Below are 27,084 nucleotides of genomic sequence, written 5' to 3' on the forward strand. Positions count from 1 at the left end.
TCTACACTAGAGAGGTTTCATATTTAATAATCCCTTATTCTATGGTCTAGAGTTGTCATATATGCAAATTCCTAATTAGATTAATGTTGGACCATTATTAATTACATGATAATTAATTACTACCTATCATAATCGAGTGAAATGCCTTGGGTCACCAATATATTAGTCTTGTATGTTATTAATGTGTTGACAAAATAAATGATATTATTAAACTCTTACTCTGTGTATGATCGAATTTAATTTGTATAGTCTTTGTATACATATATCAATTAACATGTGAAAGTAATATTTTGGGAGACCCATAATAGTAGTCAATAATTAAAATATCATACTGTAATGGCTTGAGCCGATAATTTTGCTTAATTTACTCAAATATTATTCCATCAATGTATATACCCTCGCACCAACTGTTTCTAGCATATGTAGCAAAGAACTTGATAATTAGTACACGAGATCTGATATAGAAAATCTAATTCCATTATATATTCTGCTAAATGTTTTTTTGAGACAAAAAAAAACAAAACATGTATCATACTGCTGCGCTAATATATATATATATATATATATATATATATATATATATATATATATAAAAACAGGATATACACTTGTTTGTGTGTTGAGGGGAGAGAGGATTTTTCCATGAATAGCACGGAAGTCCAAGACCGAAGGGGCAATGTGACCAAAAAGCATCCAAGCCGTCACCTCAACGTAGAACATACTCCTTTTCCTACCGTCCAACTCTCACTGTAACAAAACATTTAATAATCCACTTTTTCTAGCACAGGGGTAAAAAAAAATTTAATGATCGATACTCGAGATCTCAAATTTGAATTCTAATTGATTCATATTTTCAGCTAAGTCACGACTATTTAATAATCCACTTTTTTTAGCACAAGGGGTAAAAAAATATTTAATAATCGATACTCGAGATCCCAAATTTGAATTCTAATTGATTCATATTTTCAGCTAAGTCACGACTACTTTATCTTGTTATATATATATATATATATATATATATTTAAAATACTAAAAATTTACGCACTCATTTTTTTCACTCTATGTTATTTTAATACTAAAATCCAAAAAGAATCATTTAAACTCTAGTGAAAACCTTACAACTCTCTTTTTTATGTTGTAGACCGAGCATTTCTCTTTAATTAATTATTACGTACTTTGGTGGGAATTAATTAACTATATACCAAAGCATGCATGAAAACTACTGACGACTGCATACAGAGGCAACCAATAATCACAAATAAATTATTTCTCCTGGAAAGAAAATNTCTCTCTCTCTCTCTCTCTCTCTCTCTCTCTCTCTCTCTCTCTCTCTCTCTGAAAAAACTATTTCATCTACGCAGCCTCCAAAGTCCTGAAGTAATGGAAAGCCCGATCCCCCAACATCCCTCCTCTTCTCCTCGTCTTCTCGTGTGTGCTCCCCAATTCGACAAAAAGATTCAGAAGTAATTAACAAGATCCCCTCCCCCTCTCTCTCTCTCTCTCTCTCGCTTTCTCTCTCCTTTATGTGTACACAAGGAACCCCTCTTTATCCGCCATATATAATATAAGTTCTTCATCACCACCACCGTTAATCACCATCCTCTTCGTCTAGTTCTTCCTCCATTTTCAAGTAATTAATTACTTTGTGGCATCAGTATCATGATGCAACAAAGATTTTGTGAAAGGTGCATGTTACCGTCTACGTCGGCGTCGATATGATCGATCACGCGATGGTCCCCACGCGTAACCTCATACGGAGCCACCATGGGAGCTATTCGAGCTTCTCCGACGCCGCCCAGTTCGAATTCCGGCAGGAGAAGCCCCCATCAGTATCGTCCCTGATGGCCGACGATACCAAGGACAATAAAAAGGAGGAGGAAGAAGAAGAAGAAGAAGATGATGATGATGGTACTAGTTCTAAAGGAGGAGGAGGAGACGATCATGAAGGGTGGCTTCAATTAGGAATCGGCACCGCCGCCTCTGCATCCGCCGATCGAAACCCTACCAATATTGATCGGGCTCATCCCGTCGGCCCTACAAGTAGTTCGGCCCCCCGCCGCAGCCTAACGGAGCTTGACTTGTTCTCCGACAGACCGTCATCGGCTGTGCGGCCTCGGATGGCAGCAGCTGGTGGCCCGTCGTTGATGATCGCGCCGTTTCTGCCAGCAGCGGCGGCGGCGAGCGGTTTTACTTTAGGCTATCAGAGAAATAACCTTCTGGCGTGGGGGGTTCACGGTCGGTGCATGGCCGGGGCAAGCTCGAGTACGCGGCGGCCACCGCCGCTGCCACAGCCGCTAGAGAGCGTAGGTCGGGTCGGCACCGAGGTGCGGGTGGTTAGTCCGGCACGGAGGCCGGAGATCGGAGTATGGTTGGATCTTAAGGCAGCTCAAAACCAGTAAGTTTAAAGGTGTAATTTTGTTAATTAATTGGTATATCTTCGATCAATCTCGATGAATTGATAGTAGGTATATATGTATTTATACTTGGATTACACTTAATTTGCTGCAACGAGGAATATATATATTTATTTTATACAAAATAACCATTTTGATCGAGCAGGTACTAATTTGTTGTTTCTTTTTCTTCACCGTATTCATAATATTTGTATATATGTGTGTTATTTTTTATGAATCGTTGATATATTGGGCGAAATTTGATTTGTCTTGTAATATATATATACATGCAGAGAAAAGGAACCTTTTTTGCCTCAGATACAAAGGAGCTACCTAAGAATCAAGTAATCATGCATGCCTACCTCCTGTCTTAATTTGTTTCCATATCCACTGGGTTTCTTTTCTTCTATTATTTTTCCCTTTTTATCAATACTGAAAGTGAAGCTATATATATATGAGCTCATAAATTTACATTAAAAAAATTATACGTATATGTATTGTAGGGATTGTAATATGACAATAAGGGTGTTGATGAGGTACTTGGCCACCAAGCTTGGGCTGGGGGATGAATCACAGGTACACTTAAAGCTGCTTCTCTCTCTTCCTTTTTTTATTTTTTCTTTGTTTTTTTTTAAAAAAATTCTATGATACAATTCATAAAAATTTTGCTGTAGTTTAATTAGGTAAACAACAAGACATAGTGTTAGACACTACTTACTGATCATGCTCCTATTACTGCATATATGACTAGCTCTTATTAGGGTCCTGTGACATGCCTAGCAATTTAGCATAGATGGGCTATATATATATATGCCTGTCCATTAAAGGAAAAGTAAACTAAGAACTCGAAAATAGCACCATCACATACTTTTAAGCTGCAAGAGTTATGGTAAACCTTCGTAGTTGGTTCTTGAACCATGAAAGAAACATGAGACCTAAAAGGGATGAGAGGCCTAACTTAGTACTGTAGTTACCATGCTGTGGTAGGATGTAGAAATCAAAACGGCACATCGTTAGCTATAGTGATTAACGTTGTCTGAGCTTTAATTAGACCTGATAACTTGTTGAAAGGATAGTTTGCAGTTTGTATATAAATATATATATATATGGTGGTTTGGTCTATTTAGTTGGGGTGTTTAGATATGGAGATATCTAAATTTGGCATGAAAATTTAAGGGTTAATCTGATTAGAACTTACATTAAGAAGCTTGCTAAAACTTACTAGGCACTTTAATTTTTCGAAAAAAAAGAGAAAAACTTATAACTGAGATATGTTTCTAATAGCTTAACTAATTGTAGCCAATTTACGAAAAAGAACACAAACTAAAGCTAAAGCTAATAATAGTACTTCTTGCAGATGTTGACTGTGCTAAGTTAGGAACAGGATTAACCTTTAAGCTAGATACTTGCTTCCCAAATTATCACCTCGTTTTTAAGTTCCAAAATTACCGCCATAATGGTTAGTGGATACTTTTAATTCGCGACAATGTGTCCCCGGTTCTGCTCGATCCAGCTACAAAAAGAAATAGGGTATGTGTGTGTGCGTGTTGCCGATCTTGCGCGTTTATATTTTCTTCTGCTGATCTCTCCTATCTACCATCCTTCTAATTTTAACAATATCAATCAAACTATTTGATTAGGATTGTGTAGGAAGATTATAAGGCATTCTAGCTAGTGAAGGGACACGTTTGTGATTCGACACATCGTCGAACAATGAATGCAGGTAATTTGCGAGAACTAAATGAAAAGATTTACCCATGATTAATGTTAAATTTCCTTTAGAATTTGTTTGACCTGCATACATTTTCTCATCAACAGTAATGCACAGTAGTAGTTACAAAGTCCTACTGCTTTAGGAACTAGCTTGCGGTACTTTCAGAAGTATCAAAGCCTTTGTGCATTCAGTTAACTTTCAATGCTAGGACATTTGAAACGTTGATCCACACCGTTAAATATGACCAATAATCTATGGAGTCCAAGGAAACAAATGTTATAATTTTTTTAAATCGATCATCTACCTAAATATCCGTCAATAATATGAATCTAATGACTAAAATTAGAGCTTTTGTTCGTTTAATGGTACATAACAATCCGTATTAGCTAGTGAGCTTACTGTTGAAACATTCCTTTTACTGCCCACATCATAATCAACAATACAATCGTGATCTCAAATTGGAGACTAATATCTACTATTTTTGTCCAATCTTTAATGTTCGTCCTTTATCCACTAGCTAGCCCACTTGATGCATTTGAAAACGATTCTAGAAATTATATACTTAATTCGTTTCCTGTTAAGTTTCAGATACACTCCTTCCAACTAATTCGAGCTATAGCATGTGCTTCTAACAGCTACGTACCTGACCTAGTTCATGTATTTGCCTAGGTTTCTACAAACAAACTATTACATTTACATCCACAATTAATCTTTGCCTTTTAATTTTCATGTTTGAGCTTCCTTGGTGCAAGTTTTGTCTAAAAGACAAAAAAATGGCACACGTGTGCGAAGCATATATCCATCCTTTTTCTTTCTTTTTTTAATTTTTTTTTTTAAATTTTTTTTTTTTTGTGTTCTGAGATGGAGGTAGAAATATTATCAATTACATTACACAAATAACTTTTAACATCTCCAATTAAACGAATTCTTTATAGAAGTATATATGACAAGGTATATATATTAATTAATTGCAACCCATTGAGATTTATTCCAACATATACACTATTGAGGAGAAAGTAAGCATTGAAATGGCATTGTCACCCACATGTAAGGAAAATACGTACCTAATTAAAATCTTCCGCACCATGAAATTGACAGGACGAGATTCTTCGCTTTCATTAGTATGAAACGTAATTAAGAGTCTGAGAACTAGCAATTTGTACTTTTGTTTTACGAATCACATGTACTTTTTTTTAACGCATCCCATCAAATACAGATGATTATCGATTATTGATTTCGAATGGAGTGCGACATAATAAAATTAGGAACTTGAATAGGTAATTTTATTATATGATTCTAATTATGATCAACTGTTAATTAGCTAACAAAATGAAGTATGATACAACAGCAAAATATATATACTAGCCTCTTATTTTTATCCCTTAATTAGGTAGTGTGTGGCTGAAAAATAAGTGTCCAATAAGAGCCCTTATTTTAATTCTTTATTCACCGAAACACCATTAGGATTTATTGTTCCCCTCCTAATTAGATGAGTTCCACCCTTCAAATTCCCTCTAATTACTAAATTCCCAACCAAAATTATTAATTAACTGCAGAAAAATTGCAAATATAGTTAATTAGTATATCATATAATAATTTAATTATTAAATTGACTAAATAACTAATATATATTTAACTAACTAATTAATAAATTATTTTTTATTCATAATCAACTGGCTAATTATTAAATAATTAACTAATTTATATATTTATCAATTAATAGACATTCATATTGATTAACTATTTAATTTTTTGACTAATCTAATTATTTAGTGACTAATCATATAATTAATTAATTAATATATTAACTTACTTTTTATAATTAATTAACTAATTAATGCGTATCCCCATTATCTTGTACAATGTTCATAATTAACTTATTAAATTATTATTTTATTAGTATTTTGTTGTTAAATATTTTTATTTTAGAATTATAATTATTCTTATTCTCACTATTCCAATCTAACCATCCAGCCGTTTATTTTCTTATTTCCAAGGAAAATCTAATCCTCATCCAAAAACAATTAAAGTTTGATTAGTTTATGCATATTCCGAAATCCATTTCAAGCACATTAAGGTCATGAACTTGATCGCATAGACTCAACGTATATATTCATCTTAAAGTTCTGTTTTAGGCTATATATATTCGTAATGTTTAATACCAAAGTAATCTGAATGAGCTGAAAGGAAAGCAAATTAATTAAGAACCAGCTAGTAATTAAAAGATAATTAAACTAGCTAGTAGGTATATAGCTAGCTAGAGAGTTATTTCATTAATTCGATGAAGCTTACAACAAATCTCCAATTAATGATTTATGTCCCAATCATGCAACTATATAGCTACAAGCATGTATTAATTAATTAATTTTGTTTATCACCATTGTGCTACATATATATATAAATTATATATAATATACTTCAATGTTTCTTCGAAGTATATATATATATAATTAATACAGTAGGTAGCTAGTGATGATCATGCTCTTACGTTCTCTGATGTGAAACCCTTTCTATATATATATATTATATATATATTATTAGCACATCTCAGATGACATTTTTGTCGACACTCTCATTTAAGAGAACAAACTCTACAGTAGATATATAGAATCATAGATCGATCATCTTCTTTTTAATTCGTTATTATTATATATATAATATTATTTATAATTATTTTTGTGTTGAAATAAGGTAGGCATATATATATAGGAATGTGGCCGTATACTATTATTATATATTAAGAAAAAGGAGTTTAATTAATATATACAGAGGTATATATATATATATAGCTAGGGATGTGGCCCTGTATTTTAATATATAATATCGTTAGTTAATTACATCACTGTGCGTGCATTGACCTCAACCCAAGCAACACTTTCCCATCATGATTACCAACACAAATGAACAACGTAAAGCTCCATTTTAAAGACCCAAAATTTTCTACCTTAACGTGGACACTACACTCGACGTGGAGCCTCCGCGCGATTGCAACAACAATCGAACACCGCGCTCGTCATGCTCTCGCATGGCTCACGTCATCACCACGACCCGGCGAAGTCATCACCTACGTACACCCGGTGCACCGCACCGCTATTCCTCCCATCTCATACTTTATCGTCTTTATCCCGATCGTCGCTCAGTAAATTAGTCGTCGCGGTCTTTAAATATATTAATAATTTGAATGTTTCGATGGCGCGCGTAGCATTGGGTGGTGCATTGCTGACGTGGTGCGCCGGGTGGAGGCAATAATTTGTACAAATGTGGGGCCCTGTGACGTGCTTAATTAGCGTCGCCATTAGGGGGCCCACCGAGGGCATTTAGTGGTGCACTTTGTTGGAATATCAAAAGGACCCATCATACCATCCTTAAAGGCATATCATAAGCCGTAGAGGAAATTTTCTTTTTTTAAAAAAAAAAAAGAGGTTATGCATGGAAGATTTTTTTTTTAATATATATATTTTTATAAATATCAACAGTCGAATCATTCAAAGGTAGGTGAAGAGAAAAAGCAACAAAGCGTGACAAGAAAAACATATGAAGGGGCCCGCTCAAAAACCCTAATTAATTAACCCTAAGAAAGAAATAAACCATATATATTTTTTTATTAGAAATTTCTATCGTGCGTAAAAGGAATAGTTACTGTGTGCATGGGAGAATTACATAACACATAAAAGAAAACACTTAATTAGTATATATAATAATGATCCCTATACAAGTGTCCTTGTTGTGGTTGGACGATCGACTATATAGCATATATATATATAGAGTTGAGCTAGAATACACTCAAAAGCACCATGGGGGTGGTGCTTTTGAGTTTTTAGCTATTGGATGGAGAGATGTGAGGTTGAGATGATGATGGTAGGTGGTGGTAGGTGGTGATAAATAGAATAGTGTTTGATCCAAGAATTATTAGTAATCAAGAAGTAGATCCAATGGCTAAAAACCTAATAGCACCATGGAGGTGATACTTGTAAAAGTATTCTAGCTCAATTATATATATATATATATATATATGAATATTAAGTATTTGTGGGGGTGGTAAAAAGGAAAAAGGAAAGAAATGGGGGTTTGGGAGGGTACATTGACTTCCAAGATAAGGGTCGGGGTTGGGTTCTGAGAGGAACGTGAGTGAGACGTGCATGAGATCAGCTGCTTCTACATGTCGTGTTTGTAGTAGGTAAAGTGAATGGAAATAATATTAAACTAGAGGGCTTAAACGGAAAAAAAGAAAATAATGAGCCATATATAGGGACCACTACCTAGTACCTACCACCTCTCCCAAATTAGAAATATGTAAAACAAAAAAAAAAAAAAAAACTCTCATTTTTTACTCTACCATTTAGTGATTTAAAAAATGACACTAGCTATCTTTTAGTTATTAAATAATTTAATTTCGTCATTCTATTTGATAGTAAACTTTTTAGATAAAAATAGGGAAAAAATCATAAGATAGTTACGTTATCACCTTTGAACACGTCATGAAATGGCAAAATGCTATATTAATTTGGTACCTAATAATTGAGTACAGTTTAGGACCTTTTATCGCATTTAGAATGTTAGATGCATTAAACATATAATATAGTACAGTTCCCCCCTTAAAAGGTTTATATTCATTCATCATTAAATTGCAACAATTCTCCTCATGAGCATTGAGATTATGAGGTGGGGTGCTGAGGTTTCTTAGGATTCTGATAAACTGCTACAATAGTTGGTTGGTACATCTACACTCGATTCGATTTTCTTATTTCCTTCTTTTTCTTTTCCTTTTTATTTTTGGCGTAGTTTAGCATACGCACTCCAAAGCTAATTGAATTCAAAACACATTGGTCACGAAAAAGTCTTCTGTGTAACACTTACTCCATGCGGGATATATAGTTAAAGGACCAGTTAAACACTCCCAACCAGGTATAATAATGCAAATATTTATCCATCAGTACACTTAAAATTACTAAAAGTGCTTTCTAATGTAACTCTAGCGGCCTGAATTTTTCTTTTTTTGTGTGCGTGTTTATTTGAATTAAAAGATCGAAAAACCAAACAATTGTTCTGTTTTGGGTAAGATGTGTGAATACCTCCTATACTATTCCAATATTGTGACCGCACTCGTCCTCAAATATTATGTTTTGTGGTGTTAGTTGCTTGGGAGCACAAAATAATAATAATAATAATAATAATAATAATAATCCTCATGAAAGCTATCTAGTATGAACATGGTACAGACTACAGTGGTTTTAAATAACAAAGTGACCAACCGGTCAGGTCGGGCAGCTTCCATTAGTTGCTATCTCGAAGTGCCCGCTGCCCGGAGCTTGTACGTTGATGTGGCCCCCAACGATGCCGTGAAAAAACAAAAAAAAGAGGGTTAGTGCTATTTTGTGATGCCGGCATGACGTCATTTATTCGAGAAATACAAAAGGGCCTCCACCACTTTCCCTATCTAGGAGAGAAGTATGATTACACAAAACGACCTATAAATGCGACAAGAAATCTACATAAGGTCCCAATAAAATGATGATCTTAGAACTTAACCATAGTAATAATGCGCAAAGCTTTGAAAAGTAGTGTAGACAAGAGAATAATAATATTGCTGTTATGATTCAAGGTATTATAGACAACTCACAAATTGTGTTAGCTGAAAATTTGTATCTGAACAGATCCACTCAAAGGCTCAATTAGCAAAGTGTGTAAAAATCTGAAACTAACAGAAAATCACAAGAAAAAATGGGTTAACACAATTATTCTCTACTCAAAGGAAATAAGAATTAAGTGACACCACCAAGAAGAAGAAATATGCAGCAAATTCTGCGAAATTGAATGATTCTTCTTAAAGCATTGCATTGAACATTGCTATAGCCTGTAGAACAAAACTGCAAGAAAACTGCAAATAAAGCCATTTATACTCATGCACCAAAATCCCAACACATTAGTGCTTGCTAGTTACTTACTGCATTCTAGGACTCTTAGCCTTTAACTCATCCTTTCTTCTAGTCTAATAACTCTAAATTATGTCCAATTTAAATCACAGGTGGAGATAACATGCAGAGGCCAACAACTCCCCCCCTTCTTGATGCTTCAGTATGTTAGAGACCACATATGGTGCCCGGCAGAGGTGGTTCAGTTGCTCCCAAACTCCCAAACCACAAATCATCTCATGACCCTTCACTACAGCAGAAAATAGAATGCAGCACAAAAAAAAAAGAGAAAGAAACTCAATTCTCTCTAATTTATTGTTAGTCACTCCACTCTAATGGAAATTCTTTGTTTGTTCTTCAATCAACTCCCTCCCTACACACTATGTATTTTCCTTGATCTGATAATCATCTAACTTCAGGGAAAGAAAACAACGAAGACGAAAAACAGAGTGATCGGTCACCAATTTCTGCCAATGCTTTAGATTCCAAAGATGTACAGTGTAACCCCCTCGACCTCTTGAGCCTGATATTGTCCTAACCTTTGTAATGCCAATGGGCTTGACTAGCATGTTTCTCTTCTAGTCTTATCTTGTTTCCATATCATAAAGGAAAAAGTATAAGAAAAAAGAAGAAGAAAAAAAAAAGAGGTCGCTATTCTGACAAATTCTTGCTCATTAATTATTCCAATAAGGGGAATTCTAAACTACATGACAAATAAGGCGAATTACACCTAAGAATTCCTTCACTACTTGCCTGAGGGTATCAACATGTCAATATCAAAAGATTGTAGTCCACAACCTGCTTTAAGTTACAGCGTTTGAGATGACTCTAGAATCGAACTTCATATGGATTGATATGCAACAAAGTTACTGAATTTGAGCCTGATATTGTTCAAGTATAAAGAATCCGCAGTGTTGTCATGCTACTATAAACTAATTATTGTATAAAAATCACTACCAGATAGAAGGAATAGGCACAATTACATGCAAAAACGATGAAAAACTAACAACGTACAAAATCAATATGAGATAATCAGATTTAACTATTGTGGGGTACTCAGATTTAACTAGGGGGCCGTTGGGTTCGGAGTCTATGATATTCCAGAAATGTTGTATATTTTATAATTGGAATGCTAAGATAGTTATCAATTTACTATCCACCTGGGTTAGAGGGTTGTTAGAAACTCCTATTAATGAACTACTCATGATTTCTGCGAATGACAATACCTCCTAATCCACAGTAATGTAATATTCCCATTATTAGGAATTCATGATGATTCCGCTACTTCTACCAACAACTTTCCAACTGGGATTGCATGATAATGATTTGAAATTCTTAAATAGAAAATATGAAGGATTTCATAATATTACAAATGGGCCCTAGAACTCAGATCTAAGCATGTCGACTAAGGCATGCCCAACCCATGATTCATTCCCCTCTCACAAATCATGTGTTCATAGCCTCTTGCTACCAAATCAATGTTCTCCCCAAATATTTACCTCACTATCCACATACTACTTGATATGTTTCATTACAACTGCATCTTGCAACATTTTTTTAATTGTCTTCTCAATAGTACTAAAACTTTCCATCAATTCAGAGAAAACATCAATCTACCACAAAAATCTGTGTTGATCAACTCTTTGAGTCCAGATTGTTCTGAACTGGTGTAATGAAGTGAAGTTCATTGCTCAAATATCTAGCCATCTAAAATGAATACAGAAGTCGGAATATGAACTACATATTTATTCACAAGATTGCAATGTTGACTGAATATATTAATTTACAATTTTACAATGGAGCAGAGGTTCTAAAAGCTAAGGTTGGTTTCCCATAGAACTCCCAAATACGATCCATCCAATAACCAAATTTATTAATCACAAGCTAAAAAGGAAATCCTTCAAAAACAATTGCCCCGATTTTTTTGAAAAACTGAAGTACAAAGCATCAAAAGCGATAATATAAGAACATTATACATACTAAAATAGAACAATGACCAAACAAGATCAATCAGATAGACCATAACCAATTCTCTCAAGATATTTCCTTGACAAGTATGTCTATGTAATCAACCCCAACGACAACAGCAGCAGTAAAAATATTACAAACAAAACTTCCTCAAAATTAATAGGACCAATTAAATGAATTTCATTTTCTATATTCAGCAACAACCATAACATCATCCATCAGTATTAGTTCATTTCTGATAGTCTCTATAATGAGTAATTCTCTTCTCCTTCCTCCCAATGGTGCCTTAAACTAATTAAACAATTTCCTTCATCAATAAATATGGTCTCTATTGGTATATCTAACCACTAATTGGTGCGACTACCAACATCGGATAAATATAGTTGCACCATATTTCATCCTTTCTATTAAAAGACTCACCATCTCAAAATCTTCAAGTACTCGACAGATGTCCAATTATATCTTTACTTAAATTTGAAGATAGAAATTTTGGTGTTACTAACAACATCACCTATATAGTGGGAACCCACTATCTTGGGTTAGATATCATCAGATACTTTTCTTTAGATTTTGTTGAGAATGATCAGGTATGCATGAAGCAGCTTGTGCAATTTCCTAACAGCAATAAGGATCTGAAATACACAGGGCATCATTACAAAGGTTGCCTGCAAATATGGAATATGTCATAGAACACTATATGAAATAGAAAATGTTCTGGATAAGATGAGCCAAAAGTCTTAGCATTATCTTGGCAAACATCACGCAATCTTAAATATTGTGTGCGAAAACTTTAGAAAGAAAATACGATGAAAAGAGGGGATCTTCCCAAAAACCAACAAGACAATAGGCTTGATATTATGGTGGCATATATTACCTAATTGGTTTCAGCATAAAGTCGTCCAACCAAAGAATAGTTAAGGTTTAGAGCAACTGTCCCAGTTTCAGCTAAGGGCAGGCTCTTGGAGTTTTTTGTCCAGAATTTCAGTGGTTTCCGGCTTTTCATAGTTTTCAACTTCTGCTTTGGGCATGAATTACAAAGATCTCTTGAAATTGAGCAGGTAAAACAAGAAGAAAAGGCAATTCAGAGCACCTTGAAATCATGAAGTTCACAGTTCTTCCTTATATAAAGACAACGCGTGACAAACTTCTATGTACGATATCATTAATGTAGAAGTTGTCTTCTTTTATATGTATGTCAAAATAAACTAGCAAAATAAGACAACAACAGCAAGCTACTTTACCCATGATAGCACTAACTATGAGGAAGACATAAAATGTAGCCCCCATTATGACTTAAATTCCAAACAATTCAAAGTCATTTCAAAGATTTTGTTGGCATGCAAAAATCGAAGTTAATAAGAGCACATGCAAGTCAATTTGAAAATTTATACCATATAACAATGCTTAGATGAGTAGAGGATGGCATGATCAAAGCAACATTGGCCTGGCCCTGAATAGCAGTCAACTAGCATTCAATATCACAGCAAAGGCAAAGATGAAAATATGATGTGGCTGTAAAGATCAGCGAGAAATGACAAGAAAATGGCAAGGAAAGCAAGAGGAAGAGTAAGGCAAAAAAGAAATCGGTGATGGAAGTTGACAGGGAGTGGCAGATGTAGAGGCAAGTAAGCATAGACTACGGGCAGGATCCTGATACGGGCAAGAGCAGAAAGGGTATGCAGATGTTATGTGAGATACTCCCAAAGTTCTGTTTAGCCATATTTAAATTGGTGGTTTGCCAAAATTGACTACGGGTAGGATCCTGATACTCCCAAAGCATAGACTACGGGTAGGATCCTGATACGGGCAAGAGCAGAAAAGGTATGCAGATGTTATGTGAGATACTCCCAAAGTTCTGTTTAGCCATATTTAAATTGGTGATTTGCCAAAATTGAACTCCACAAGTTAGGTTTCGAAGGTATCATAAAGTGAGTTTGGTTCCAATTAGCCATAGAACTACGAAGGTACCATAAAGTGAGTTTGGTTCCAATTAGCCATAGAACTACTCCTGATCAACAAGGATATTATCATACTAAGCAACCACATGAAATCCAAAATATACTGTACCACCTCTCAAACTAAGAATCGTATACTTTCAATTCATTTTGTCCCCTTCTTTTCGGATTCAATATGACCATAACATTTCAGCATTACTTCTATTAAAGGCTTCGAGAAGCTGAGTCCTTATTCAGCTTCTCTTAAGGGATAGCTCATAACATTTTATGACAGGAGAGATTATCAAAACAAATATACATGGATTAAACGCAGTATAATATAAGAAAAGAAAAACAAAGCATGATGATCAAACTGTAAAGGAAAATTGGATTGCCAGTGGCAGAGCTCACCACCATAACGATTTGACATCATCCAAGATATAAACTTTGCTTCCACCCAAAAACTCTCCGATCGCTTCACCCAAAACCCAGTTAGGGTTTCTTCTTCCTGAGCTTCTGGATGGCGGAGTACATCTTTCTCCTCGCCCCAACTGCATTGATCCCCATATCCTTGAGATCCTCCAGGGTTAGAAGGGGCAACACCTCCTCGTCCACTTCATGGATCTCAAACAGCGGAGCATATCGCCCCAACCCTAATCCGTCAAGCCAAGAGTTGACGCTACCGTCCTCCACTGATGGGCACCACCCATTCCGATCGATCCAATCCCTGCCGTCCATCTCGTATGGGGAATCGCCTTCCGCAGCAGGGCCAGCGTCCCTGCTCTCCAAAACCCTAACCCTAGCGGCCGAGAGCCTCCGATCGATCGGCGAGTCATCGTCCCCCTCCACGCCATAGCGCTCCTCGTCGGGGCCCTCCTCGGCGCTCGCGGCGGCTTCGTCGGCACGAGGAGCCGCCCATCCCGATCTGGCGCGCCGGGCTCCGCCGCCGCCGACGCTTCTCCAGGGCTTGGGGCCGCGAGCGCCGTGGCGGATCTCGCCATCGGGGTCGAGGTTCTCGTCGTGGTCATCAGGGGGCGGTTGTGAGGGGAGGTCGAGGCGATCGTCGTCGTCCCCCGGGGGTGCGAGGGTGGTGAGGGCGCGGGTTCGGGAGGAGGGTTTGGAGGGGTGGTGGGGGCGGGGTGGTTTGTGGCGGGGGATGATGGGTTCGTCGGGGTTCCACAGCTTGGGGTGGCGGCGGAAGGAGGGTTCGGAGGAGATGGCGGCGGGCTGGTCGCCGATCTCGCCGAGGCGGACGCTGGGGCGCCGCTGCCGCTTCGAGGTCGNAATATTATATATATATATATATATAGAGAGAGAGAGAGAGAGAGAGAGAGAGAGAGAGAGAGAGTGAGCGGAGAGTGGATGGGGGATGCCCTGCAACTTCGTATAGGATGAGGCCGTAGTATACATATTTTTTTAACGGAGTGGATTGGAGCCGTGTCTGTCGTGGGCGGCAGAGATTAATTGGGAGTTCAGTAATATACTCGGTATTTAGCATTGCGCGAAATGGGGAAGGAAAGCGATGGGCCCACATGTTTCTGGAAAGTGTGTTTTTGTTGACTGAGACGTGTGAAGGGTGGTGAACACGTGGAAGTCAAAGGATCAAAGGAGCAGCTCTATCCTGCGCAGTGGATTTGAGCTGCGTGAAGAGCCAGGAATTATTGCCCGGACCCGGGGTACCGATGAAGTAGTTGTCCCGATTGGTAGCAACAAATATTGGTATCTCACAGAAAATTTGCCGAAGAGTTCCTTTTTTAATCAAGAACACAGTAGGAGCAAAAGTTTCTACAGCAAAAAGCTTGCTTGTGTTTCTGAAACAGAGAGGAGGATCAAAGTTGCCACCTTTCGCAAAGCTAAGCACCTTTATTATTAAAATTCAAATGAGTGTGGAAGAATTACATACTTGCATTTCAAGCTTGAGGAGACACAAAAAAAAATTTTAAAAAAAAAGTAGAAGATTTCCAATAAGTGCTCTAATATCTATCTGCAAATCTGACAGTTACTAAATGTTTTTCTCTTCGAAAAAGGAGTATGGGAAATACTATGAAAGTATTAGATTTTCATACGTTAAATCGGAGAGAGAGATATTACTAGGCGTGAGTATGAGGATGGAAATTGACACCTGGTGATCAAACCCGAGATGCTCATCAATGGACTAAAAGGTTGGGGTCGACAGAAGCAGCTTCATGTGCAACTCCACCAGTTGTTGGTCTGAGACAATAACATGTCATAGCACGTTAGACAAACTTTACAGGATAGCATTCAAGTGCATAGAGGAAGAGTAAGTTGAGGGAGCATACAGGCCGACGAAGACTTTGAAGGAATCATAGATGCCCCATTGTGCTCCGGTCAAAGTACCAACCATAGCAATCCTCAGAGGTAGACCGCGAGTAAGAAGACCCCGTAATCCAAGCTTCTTCACGGCCTGCAAAGTTTCAAAAACAAAAAGGATTCAGGTTGGAATAATTAAAATTTTCTAGCAAACTCGTACGTATTACGGATCAGAAAAATAATAGTAAAACTTTTATCATAAGATTCATCCGTGGAGCTTGACACCAATTTCAAGTACAGCCATGGAGTTTCAATTTTAACAAATTTTATCCTTAAATTTATCCATCTGTAAGTCTGTCATCTGAAAAGAAAAAAAAAAGAAAAAAAAAAAAAGCCCCTCAGCACCACCATGAGGTTTCCCTTGCATAGCATCAGTTTTTTAAAATTTAAATTCTAATGATGATCCTGATGTGGCGCTTTTTTTTGTAATAGTTTTTTAATGGTCGACTAACCGTGCTTAATTATTAAACAGGTCAAACTTAATGAACTTAAAAATAGAAACAATATATGAGTAAATGATGCGGCTTACATCTCCGACGGTGGCCCCCTTTGAATTGTTGAGAAATGAGACAAGGTTGTCAGCTGGGTGAGAAATGACGGCGCAAAGGACTCCAGCGATGTAGCCGCCTCCAAAGCTCACAGCAAGCTGGAAAGGTTTGCTGCATTGGTCTTTTGGTTTTTGGATAATATCCTTGTACATTAGCTCTACGATATTCTCGAACGATGCGAATTTCATCATATTATCTGCAACATTGATAGATTCATTTATGCTAAGAGTAAGATTGAGCATTGATGAAACACACGTGGTAACACTAGCTAATGGACCAATTCCTTATCTAAATTGAAATTCTTATGGACCATCAATATACAGATGCAGACAAACAAATAAGGATTACTCAAAATACAGGAATGATATCTCAAGTCTTTGTTAAGAGATACAAATACTGTATTTAATACCCTGCCCTAATCAAAGTAAGATGATCGAAATGTCTAAAAAAATAGACAAAGGTCACAGGCCCAATCAGTAAATCAGAAAGAAAAGGATGCTCTAATTGAGGTAACAGTATGAATTTCTTATCTGGCTGCTAGCTTTTAAGATCATCTTAACTTGAAATGAAAGCTACAAAATGAAGAAGATAAAAGGACTTGCTATATCAGGTTATAAATATGTTTGAGAAAAAAAAAGCACGGGAGAAAATACTACAACCGCAGCTGAACTTCCATCTTAGCGACTATAATTTTACTACATTTGATTCTACTTCGGGTATGATATATTGTAAAAGTTATCAAATGCTAGCTGTTATGTTTTTTTTCACAAAGACGTAAATTCTATTTAGAACCCATAAGAAAGTAAAAGTTAAGGATGCATGATCTTACACGGAATCTGACGACCCCAGAGAGGACCAAGCCCTTTATACAGCCTGTAACATCAAAACGCAACAAGGTAAATTGGCTAAAACCAGAACACCCAGTAATAAATAAACACAACATACAGATTATACTATCATTAATTTCATACCCTTTGATCCCTTCAGATTGAACGATCTTCGGGAGCCCATCCATCAACCCTCTGGCAAAGCCTGGCTGTGTTTGGATCCTCACCTTCACGGCCTCCATCGGGCAGAGCGCCACATCAGCGATCACCTCTGCAGAAGCAGATCCCGCAAGGTAGATCAGTGTCTTGTACTTGGATGCGTACTCTGGACCGGCAATGTCGGAATAGTACTTCTTGAAGAAATCATAGAAACCGAATTTGCAGCTGCCTTGTGCACTGTAACCGAGCAGGGTTGGAGCCCAGCCCCTGAAGAAGCCTCTGAGTCCTTGCTCTTTGAGCACGATCTTGAAGCCAGACATTGTATTTTTGTACTTTGCTGGATCAATCTGAAAGAAACATAAAGCAATGAAATTTAGCATGATACAGTCTCAAATATATTGAAATTTAGTACAAAAAACTTTGGTGAGCCACAGTTATTCCAATTTACAGATAAACAAACCAATAGGTAGAGACTTATGATCTAAACAGAAATGTTTGTTATCAGACAATGATATTCTCAATGCTTAATAAAGAAGATGAAGTAAAAGCTAAAAGCAAATATCTATCAAAGTTCTAGTATACTACTTGTCCTAATAGTGCTACTTGGAGAGCACTTCATCAAATAACATTAGACCCAACATCGAGCCAAATAGCCCTTAACCCCAACACTCCAATTCTCACATGCCCTCGCTCTTGTATAGCTACTAGTCCAAAAGCTTGCTTCTTTTAATTACTCCATACCTCTATTTATAGGGCTTACTGACTTAATTTTGATTCCAACAAAACAAGTAAATCACTTTGTTCTGATTAGTCATCCCCACTAGGTTTGCATATAGGGGAAAAGCCCTGTTTCAAAGCAAAATCAGGGCAAGGGGAAATAGAAGTGAAAGAGATGGAGAGAGAGCTAGCTGTTTGCCAAGATACTTCTGGGAATGAACAAACCTTATCGGTAGATTCGGTACGATATATTACAAGTGCAGTTATTATTGAACAAATTTAAAAGATTAAGCTCTAATAATGACTTCTAAGGTAGAACCGATCGAAAACCATACCTCAAACACAAAATCTGCACAACATTAGAAGACCCAATTTCTGTATATAGCATACCCTGCTCGTCAGTACGATCGCAAAACCGATCTAACATTCTCCAAAAGAATCTCAGATCAACACCAACCTTAAAGAAATTCGTCCAACAGGTATATTACTCTTCATATGTTGAGTAAACATTCTCCAATAGAATCATGATTGATAATAGCAATCTAACATTCTCCAATATCGAATCTCTAGATATATGCTAACCTCAAAGAATTGCGTTTCTAGGACAAGCATAAACCACTACAATACAACCGATCGAGCACCCTATTTCACCTACGAAACCTGCGTAATAACACAAGAAGATCCAAATTCACATAATCCTCATAAGCACGATCTTAGATTCAATCTAACACTCTCCAATGTAGAGAACATGAGATCCAAGTATCAACACTAGATTCAAACAAATGCGTATATGGATAGAACAATTAAATAGATAAAACTACAAAGGGATCAGCAAATTGAGCATTGACCTGCATGTTGCACTTGATGACGTCGAGCGGTGTGATGGCGGTGTGTGTAAGGCCGCAGCTGAGGGCGCCTGCGGCGGCGGAGGCGGCGTAGAACTCCGGCGAGAACATCTCGATCTTCCCTCGCGCGGGCTCCAGAGGCGATTGGGCGAACAAGGAGGAGGAGGTCGTGGAATTGGGGGAGACGAAGGGAGAGGTAGGGTTTCGGGGGAGGAGGATATGATCGGGAGCTAGGGTTTTGGAGGAGGAGGAGGAGGAGGAGGAGGAGGAGTAGAGAGAGGAGGGGAGGAGCGGAGCCATTTTGGAGAGAGAGAGAGGGGTAGGGAAATGGGGCGAAGTGGAGGGAGCGCCCGAGGAGGTATTTATATGCTGCAACGAGACACTGGGGGTCTTCAAATAAACAAAATGTTTCCCGGACCAGGTCTTCCACGTCATCCATAGACCGCTTTACATTCACATTTCCGAGTATAATAATTACTCCAAAAAAACCGTTAAATTGCAAAAGTGAATATAAAGTGGTGATTTATCTTAAGTAGGATGGTAATTAACAGAGATATATGTATTGTTAAATCCATTTAATACGTACTGATTAGATTTAACTCGATTCGATAAATTGGACCTTTACATAATAAAACAAAAATAAAAAAGTTTTCTTCATAGCATTTAGCTTATTTAAAATAATATCGAATGAAGTTAGACCGTTGACCACTCGGTGGACCAAATCAAGTTGACAGTGTTGGCTTGCAAAGGGTGCCTGATCTACTGTACAATACTTACCCAACTTCATCTATTCCAAAAATTTTAGAATGCACCGATTATATTGATTATGTGATATTGCTGACCAATTAAATTGATCCTTTTGGATTAATCTGTCATATCGTGATTATAAAAAAATATTTATATTATATTTTTTTCTAAAAAAAATATAATTGGCTATGTGGTGTAAGTATGACACAGTAATTTTTTCCATCCATTCTTAATAAATCATTTTTTTCTTCTTGAGAAAAAGATATAATAAAAATATTTTTTAAAATATCATAATCGGAGGGATGAATTCTAAAATAATTTTTTAATTGGTTAGAGGGGCCGCATTAATAATATAAGCGTTGCGTTATAGAATTTTTTCCTAATGGGCGGCTGTTACGTGAGTTTCTCCGTTTTTGTATGATGACGTGTCGGAATGCAATTGGTGAGAGCCGCTGAACTTGAGGAGCAAGCCAAGCGACTTGCGTGGGCCACTAGGACGAGCAAATTAAGACACGGCCTGGACCGGTTAAAAACAAAATTCAATTCCTTTCGAAGCTTGTGCTATAACCAAAAATTGAAATGTAATCACAAATCCAAATCTTCTTCTACTGGGACAATAAAAAAAGATTATAAGAAATAAATATTATGATTATTTTAATTACACTTCATTGTTCACAAATAAATTCAACATAGCATTTTACATATCTGATGACATCATGTCGCATGCATGTTAGTTAAGCCCATGTAAAACAAATTGGCGCATACAATTCCAACCTTTTATTACTCTTTACAGGAGAATGAGTCAAAAATTTTGCAGTGCTCTCTTTGAAAAGGCACATATATATATATAATAAAGTTGCATCCAGAATTGTAGAAACGTACTGAATACCAATAAAATGTGGTGCACGCATGAAAAGTCATGTAAAGAGCCGTTTCAAGCTCTCCTGCGCTGTATCATGAAGTTCAGCAGAAACTTCACATGGCCGGAGGTCAAATAGAGACCGGCTCAAACAAGCGTCTTGAACGAGATGGGCATCGACGAATATTATAAACAGATTATGACAGGCAAAGATGGCCGCTAGAGAAGCTGAAATTTACAAAAATACTATCAACACAGTCGGGATAGATTTTATCGGCGTATAAAAAGTTCTAAACATATGCAAAGATGCAAAATTAGCGGTGAACTGGGACAAAACTGTGATTTCATAGTTTTGCTATGCTCCTTAATCACCCACCATGCCTCTATCATGATTCATGCACAATTCAGCTTCTCATGGTTAGACGACTGTATCGGTCTTCTGGACTTGGTTTCTATGTAGCTCCGAGCTCGGCATAACCGAAAATATAGTCTTCTAGAGTTGCAATCCTGAGGTGGGAGGAAAAAGAAAGCATATCAATCACCATATAACCCAATCACTTGTGATGCTTGTTTGGCATCATCGGTTTCCTTTCTGCATCTTGAATCTGGACACCCGTTTCGAGGGATTTGAACTCGAGGGCTGCAAAAACAAAAACAAAAACAGAAACAAAAGGAGAATGCATGAGTGCAATTAACAAATCACAACACCCTTTCTAGGTCATTTCACATAGATCTTGTCATAGGTCCTTGTTATGATCTGTTCTTGTTTTTTCGTGTTTATTTTTTCTCAGAACCTATTCATTTTGAAGGCACTTAGGTGACGATTAAGGCTAAAAAGAACCAAGTTAAGACAACCTCACAAAATAACTATTTGACTACTGAAACCTCAGATATTCAGGAGTAAAGAATTAGGAATGCCTTTTCAGAGGAATAAAACATTTAAAGGTACCTCCTCTAGAGATGTAATATTGGGTGACTGAATGGGCGGGAGACAATGGTCATGCTCAATTACGGAGCCTGTGAAGGCCTGCATATGATTAGCAAAAGCATGATCAGATCTCTGATCAAAAGCATTGGTAAAGTACCTATCTGTGGGACAAGAATCAGACCTTGCGGCCAGCTGAGCTTATGTTTTGAATTTGGCTTGAAGTACTTCCCAAAGTGCCCTGCAAAATGGTTATACAAGTGTACAACTACATTTATGAATAATAATTGCATGTAGGAACCATCAAATTAAATCCATGATAAATAAGTTAAAACCTATTTATTTTTTACGTTAATGTTCTTGATCCATCAAGGCCTCAACTAACATGTTGCTTCATTTGGAAGAGTTCTGTCAAAACTTAATAAAATCCTTGTAACTGTTGGCACTGAATCTGACCAATTATTCTGTTGCATTTACTACTAACCTGCTAAGTTTCAAAGTAATCTATTGAATTTTAACAGTACCTGATTGAACTTCGGAAACAACCAACATGTTTTTTGAGTCAAACCAAAAAAATTGAGTTGACAGATTAATCTCCAATTTATTGATAGTTAGGGAGGTCTTCATATAACTTCAGGGCCCATTTGGTTCACGGTTGTAATATTTCAGTAATCTTCCATATTTTCTATTGAAAATAATCAAATCATTATCATTCAATTGGAGTTGGGTAGTTGTAATAGTGGAATCATTATAGATTCCTAGCAAGTAAGAATACTAGATTATTATGGGTTAGTTAGAAGGTAGTCTCGCGTCCATGCTTGAAGGCAATCACTAGTAGTCTATTAATTAGAATATACTAGGTATTAACAACCTCCCAACCCAAGTGGCTTGACAAGTCAATAACAAACTTGTCATTCAAATACAAAATATACAGCATTCCCGAAAGAATCAAACGGTCCCTAAAAGTAATATGGAGTTCATGGTGAACACACAACAAGATGCAATATTAATGATTGTGTGCATGTTAGCATAAAATGTACATATTGAGCTTTGTTTCAGAGATAATGCTAGCGAGTAAAGCTGCCAAGGTGGCATGAAGCCATGAACTCATACCTCTGTTCTTTGAGCAGAATATCTGGATTCTGGTGGCAATGGATGAGGCTTCTGTTGACCATGTGACTGCTCGTTGTCAAGGTTAAAAGAAACAGCTAGTGGAAGAATATGACAGGAATTAGTTAGCAGGAAAAGATTTTTTTCAAAAAGAAAAATAATAATACTTGCTTATTCATAGAGAAGGTGATAAAGAACATTTGTCAAAATCATCTTAAACATAGCACGAGGCAAAAATTCGAAGCAAGAATGATGAGAAACATGACCCACAATTGAACCATATATACTAACCTTTGGCAGCAGACTGCACTTTCGTTTCCACAATCTGCATTCAGGAGTTTGCAAATAAAAAATTGTGCAAAGAGAACGAAAATTTAATAACACTTAGAGAGAGGGAGAGAAAAGTGACCAGAAAATCTAAAAAGATACTTACAGCGGCCTTTTCATGAACTTGTTTATAGTCAGCAGGCGGCTTTGCAGCAGTTAAATCTAACATTTCCTGTACCCTCGTCTTCTGTAGCACGCTCTTTGTCTGAAGTTCTCAATGACACCACAAAATATAATATCTAGTTAGTATCTGTTTGGCCTCTCTTCCATGATAGCTTCTCTACTTTGGGAAGCAGCGACAACACATTTTGGCAAAAAAAACAAAATCTAAAGCTTCTGAAGTGGCAAGAATCACAACTGAGCTCATCAGCCCCAAAAACAGAAGCTTGAATTTGAAGCTTCTGCTTCTGTAATGATGGGAAGCTGCTCGAGGAGCTTTCACAAATAAGTTATTAGTGTTTTTGAGAGAAGTTCTAATAAAAAAAACACTTCTAAGAAAGTCAAGCTGCGCCAAAGAGGCCCTTAATCACATAGCAGTGAAGTCTTTAGAGATTTATCATGTTATCATAGCTTTAACCAAATAATCAATACCTCTCTATTCCCCCATGTATCGTCCTCACTGACATCCTCATCTTCATCACTTCCCACAGCATCCTCAACTTCATCCTCATCCTCATGCTCATCACTTGGTGCTGCATCAACGTCACCAGCATCATCTTCTTCTTCATCATCCCTTGAAGCACTTTCAGCCACGCTCTCTTCCTTTTCGAGTTCACTTTCAGCCTCGCTCTCTTCCTTTTCAAGTTCATCTAGTCTTGCCATAATTCGAGCATATTCCTCATCTTTATCATTGGGTTTATCTGAACTGTCTTCATGCTTAGAACTTGGAGAACCTGAAAAAAGAGGTAGAAATTAAGGTTTCACAATAGTAACATACAAGTAATCCTGCATAATGGATGAAAAGAACAGTTGATTATGGGTTCATGCTGAGATTCTCTTTTAGTAAATGACTTATGCCAAGTGATTGAAGCCATAGTAAAGGTAGACTTACTTTACAGATATTATAGTATGCAGAAACAAATATCAAAATTGAGCTGGTGAACTGGTTTTGACCATACATGTAGTTACACGTTGAGATGATGATAGGTGAAAATGTGAAATTACACGAAGATAAGTGGTTTGAATCTTTTCCCTGAAAGTTATTAACTAAAGAATTTCTCTCTAGATAGCATAGCTACAATATGGTCAAATATCCCCTTGTCTTCAAAAAATATCTTAATTTTTCTCACTTAAATTGTGAAGTTACATAAATCAGAATACAGTAAAAATATACTAACACATTTTAGGCATAATAGTTTCTTGGAATTACATGCATGACTTACACTGATTACATGCTTGGAAAGAATTTTCATAAATAAAAGGATATAAAATGGAAAAGCATATAAAATAAGAACCATTAGAAAATAATGTTTGATTGTTTTTCTGATGATGCAAGCAAAGTATAGATTCAGCGATGATTTCTAAAAAGTTGTGTTAAAACACACACACACACACACACATAGTTAAATGAAGCAAAGATAAAATCAAAGCTTATAAAGAGGACCTGGTTCAGACACCTTTTCTTGATTTTCTTCAACATAGTCCTCCCTAATCTCTACAAGACCCTCCTGTTCAAGACAAAAAGACAAACAGTTTTAGGCATGAAAAATTAGATACAGAATAATTAGGTAGCACTAATTGAGTTAAGAAATAGGAATAAGACAAAATTAACATATGATCAACCGCAACAATTTACTACCACAAAGCTAGAAGCCCCTTGTTTTCTGCCAATATCTCTCATTTTGTTTACTTTTCTTAACTTATGGAATTCGATCACCAGATGTACAAAACCCAGGACTCTAGGCAATGCTTCTAACTTGAAGAGTTTACTTCTAGCTTTAAAAAAAAGATATTTTAATGAAAAAAAAAAAGTATGGACATTTTCAAGCAGTCTAATCAAAACACTTTCGCAGTGCTCCAACCAAGTAAAACGGGCCTAAATTGGTTGTTTTTAGTAATGAATCAATTGATCTTCTTCTAGCCCTAGTGCATGCACGTGCGCGTGCACACTGTAATAGCATGTAAGTTCAAACAAGCCCAAAGAAAAGAAAACTTACAGCAGCTTCAGCAGCAGTGGAATTGAAGAACTTAGCCTCGGCCTCAAGATCCAACATAGTGGCCTTCAACGACTCTATTTGAGCTTCCAAATCCTTTCCCCTCCTCCGCAGAATCTCCGCCGTTTGCTTCGCCGTCCTCTCCGCATAATATCCCTCCCCCAGTAGCACCTACAATAACCTCCGCCCACAGTAATATTATAAAAAGAATAAAAGAAATACCTATACAGTATACAGTAAACCAACTCCCACACAGTTCATGTCAATGCAGAACAAAGTGACACTTCCAAATCCATAGAACCCTAAATTTGCCACAAAACCCTAAATTGCACAATACAAAAGCGAAATTGGACCATTCCGAGAACGGGAGAAAAAAGAGTACCATGAACTCATTAGTGTGAATCAAGCGCCCGGGGAAGAAAGCGGCGCCACCGAACGGAACCTACATACACGCATATCAAAAAGGTCGCAAATTTCAGTGTGGGATCGGTGGGTTAAAGCGTAAAACGAGGGGTTTCGATGGGGGTGAGTGAGAAAATCACCATGATGTCGTGGGAGAGCTCGTCGGGGAGCTTCTGGACGAGGGAGACGAGGGCTGCGTTGTCGGCGGCGAAGCCGCGGAGGCGGCGGAGCTCGCCGCGGCGCTCGGAGATCGCCTCCTCCACCCGCCGCGCCGCCCTAGACGCCTCCTTCGCGGGGAAGAGGGCGTCGAGGGAGGTGACCGTACCCTTCGCTCCATCCCCCATTGGCGAGCAAGAGCAAGGGAGAGAGAGGGGGAGGGAGAGCCCGGAGAGAGACGGAGTGTGTGAAGCTTGGGGTCGTCGTCGCCCGTTTAAATGAAGGTTTCGACGGCGTTTACGGCGCTTGGGGGCGTTTGGATTGACGAATTTGTAGATTCAACGTAAGTCAAGTGTAGTGGTGTTTGAGTTTCCCTGAAGTGTGATTATTTTTCTGTTGTTTGTTTTGACGTAACTCGTACCACTGAAAGTTAAATTCAATCACTTCTGCTGTTTGTTTTGATGTAACTTGGTGCTGGTAAAATTAGTTTTTTGAGTTCCGTTGTTTGTTTTGATGTAAGTAAGTGGATCCCATTATCTCCTAAATATAGTAATAAATTTATCACTATAAAATTTAACCTATTATATAATTAAATTTTTTATTATTATTTAAAGATAATCTTAATTTATTATAAATAAGGTAATTCTAACCCATTATAAAGAAAGTAGAGTTTAGGTTTTACTATTTAATAAATTGTTTAGAGAAGGTTGAGTGTGGTGGAAGTCGAGTTCGGCACTTTAGAGCCGGAAGTCGAGAGTAGGTGAAGTGGAGCTCTAAAGTAACTTGAGTTACATTATATTTTTCACTTACACCAAAACAAATAACGAAAGTGATGGAACTTGAGTTCCATCACTCCACTTACACCAAAACAAACGGGCCCTAATAGGTGAAGTCTGCGCGAATTCCTGTGTCGTCACCGAATTTGGACCGCTCTGCGGGACGTCCTTCGAGTTGAAAATAAACTCGGCAGATTGGAATGTGTCGCCGCCGAGTTCAAACGACTAAAAAGTGGAATATGTGTGCCACCAGTACCAACATTTTTCTCTAAGCTGTTTTT

General features: G+C 37.3%; 4 protein-coding genes and 1 long non-coding RNA gene across 9 annotated transcripts; 2 read left to right on the top strand and 3 right to left on the bottom strand.

Annotated features, from left to right (window-relative positions):
• On the top strand, nucleotides 1,468-10,616 carry LOC109709343. 2 transcript variants are annotated; one of them, XR_002216069.1, is made up of 5 exons: nucleotides 1,468-2,395; nucleotides 2,687-2,737; nucleotides 2,897-2,969; nucleotides 10,133-10,336; nucleotides 10,439-10,616. XR_002216069.1 is itself a non-coding variant. In XM_020231531.1 (4 exons), exons 1-4 carry the CDS (start codon nucleotides 1,716-1,718, stop codon nucleotides 10,283-10,285), a joined length of 957 nt encoding a protein of 318 aa, XP_020087120.1. In that variant the 5' UTR covers nucleotides 1,468-1,715; the 3' UTR covers nucleotides 10,286-10,384. The 2 variants fall into 2 exon arrangements, 1 of the variants encoding a protein (XP_020087120.1); XM_020231531.1 differs by lacking the exon at nucleotides 10,439-10,616 and having other exon boundaries at nucleotides 10,133-10,384.
• On the bottom strand, nucleotides 9,261-19,571 carry LOC109709352 (mitochondrial phosphate carrier protein 3, mitochondrial-like). Of its 4 annotated transcripts, XR_002216072.1 has the most exons (8): nucleotides 19,352-19,571; nucleotides 17,772-18,133; nucleotides 17,630-17,673; nucleotides 16,782-16,996; nucleotides 16,222-16,346; nucleotides 16,044-16,132; nucleotides 9,728-9,799; nucleotides 9,261-9,575 (listed from the first exon to the last, which is right to left on the bottom strand). XR_002216072.1 is itself a non-coding variant. In XM_020231546.1 (7 exons), the coding sequence occupies exons 1-6, from the start codon at nucleotides 19,457-19,459 to the stop codon at nucleotides 16,069-16,071; spliced, it is 918 nt and encodes a 305-aa protein (XP_020087135.1). In that variant the 5' UTR covers nucleotides 19,460-19,571; the 3' UTR covers nucleotides 9,261-9,799; nucleotides 16,044-16,068. The 4 variants fall into 4 exon arrangements, 3 of the variants coding, with proteins under 3 accessions (XP_020087135.1, XP_020087157.1, XP_020087146.1); XM_020231546.1 differs by having other exon boundaries at nucleotides 9,261-9,799; XM_020231568.1 differs by lacking the exons at nucleotides 9,261-9,575; nucleotides 9,728-9,799 and adding an exon at nucleotides 12,134-12,619.
• LOC109727701 lies at nucleotides 9,264-15,199 on the bottom strand (the record flags this gene model as incomplete). Its single annotated transcript, XM_020257919.1, has 2 exons — nucleotides 9,264-9,805; nucleotides 14,333-15,199. A coding segment is annotated over one exon (786 nt), but the record flags the coding sequence as incomplete, so codon positions are not given.
• On the top strand, nucleotides 16,289-17,863 carry LOC109709366. Its single transcript, XR_002216076.1, has 3 exons — nucleotides 16,289-16,377; nucleotides 16,725-16,906; nucleotides 17,788-17,863. It is a non-coding gene; the product is annotated as an uncharacterized LOC109709366 (long non-coding RNA).
• On the bottom strand, nucleotides 20,841-26,320 carry LOC109709334 (RNA polymerase II subunit 5-mediating protein homolog). The gene is made up of 11 exons (XM_020231518.1): nucleotides 26,012-26,320; nucleotides 25,852-25,911; nucleotides 25,473-25,640; nucleotides 24,920-24,983; nucleotides 23,908-24,209; nucleotides 23,423-23,521; nucleotides 23,281-23,314; nucleotides 22,993-23,087; nucleotides 22,064-22,120; nucleotides 21,904-21,981; nucleotides 20,841-21,594 (listed from the first exon to the last, which is right to left on the bottom strand). The coding sequence occupies exons 1-11, from the start codon at nucleotides 26,213-26,215 to the stop codon at nucleotides 21,532-21,534; spliced, it is 1,224 nt and encodes a 407-aa protein (XP_020087107.1). The 5' UTR covers nucleotides 26,216-26,320; the 3' UTR covers nucleotides 20,841-21,531.

Source organism: Ananas comosus, linkage group 1 (genome assembly GCF_001540865.1).
Source record: "Ananas comosus cultivar F153 linkage group 1, ASM154086v1, whole genome shotgun sequence".
Classification (NCBI taxonomy): domain Eukaryota; kingdom Viridiplantae; phylum Streptophyta; class Magnoliopsida; order Poales; family Bromeliaceae; genus Ananas; species Ananas comosus.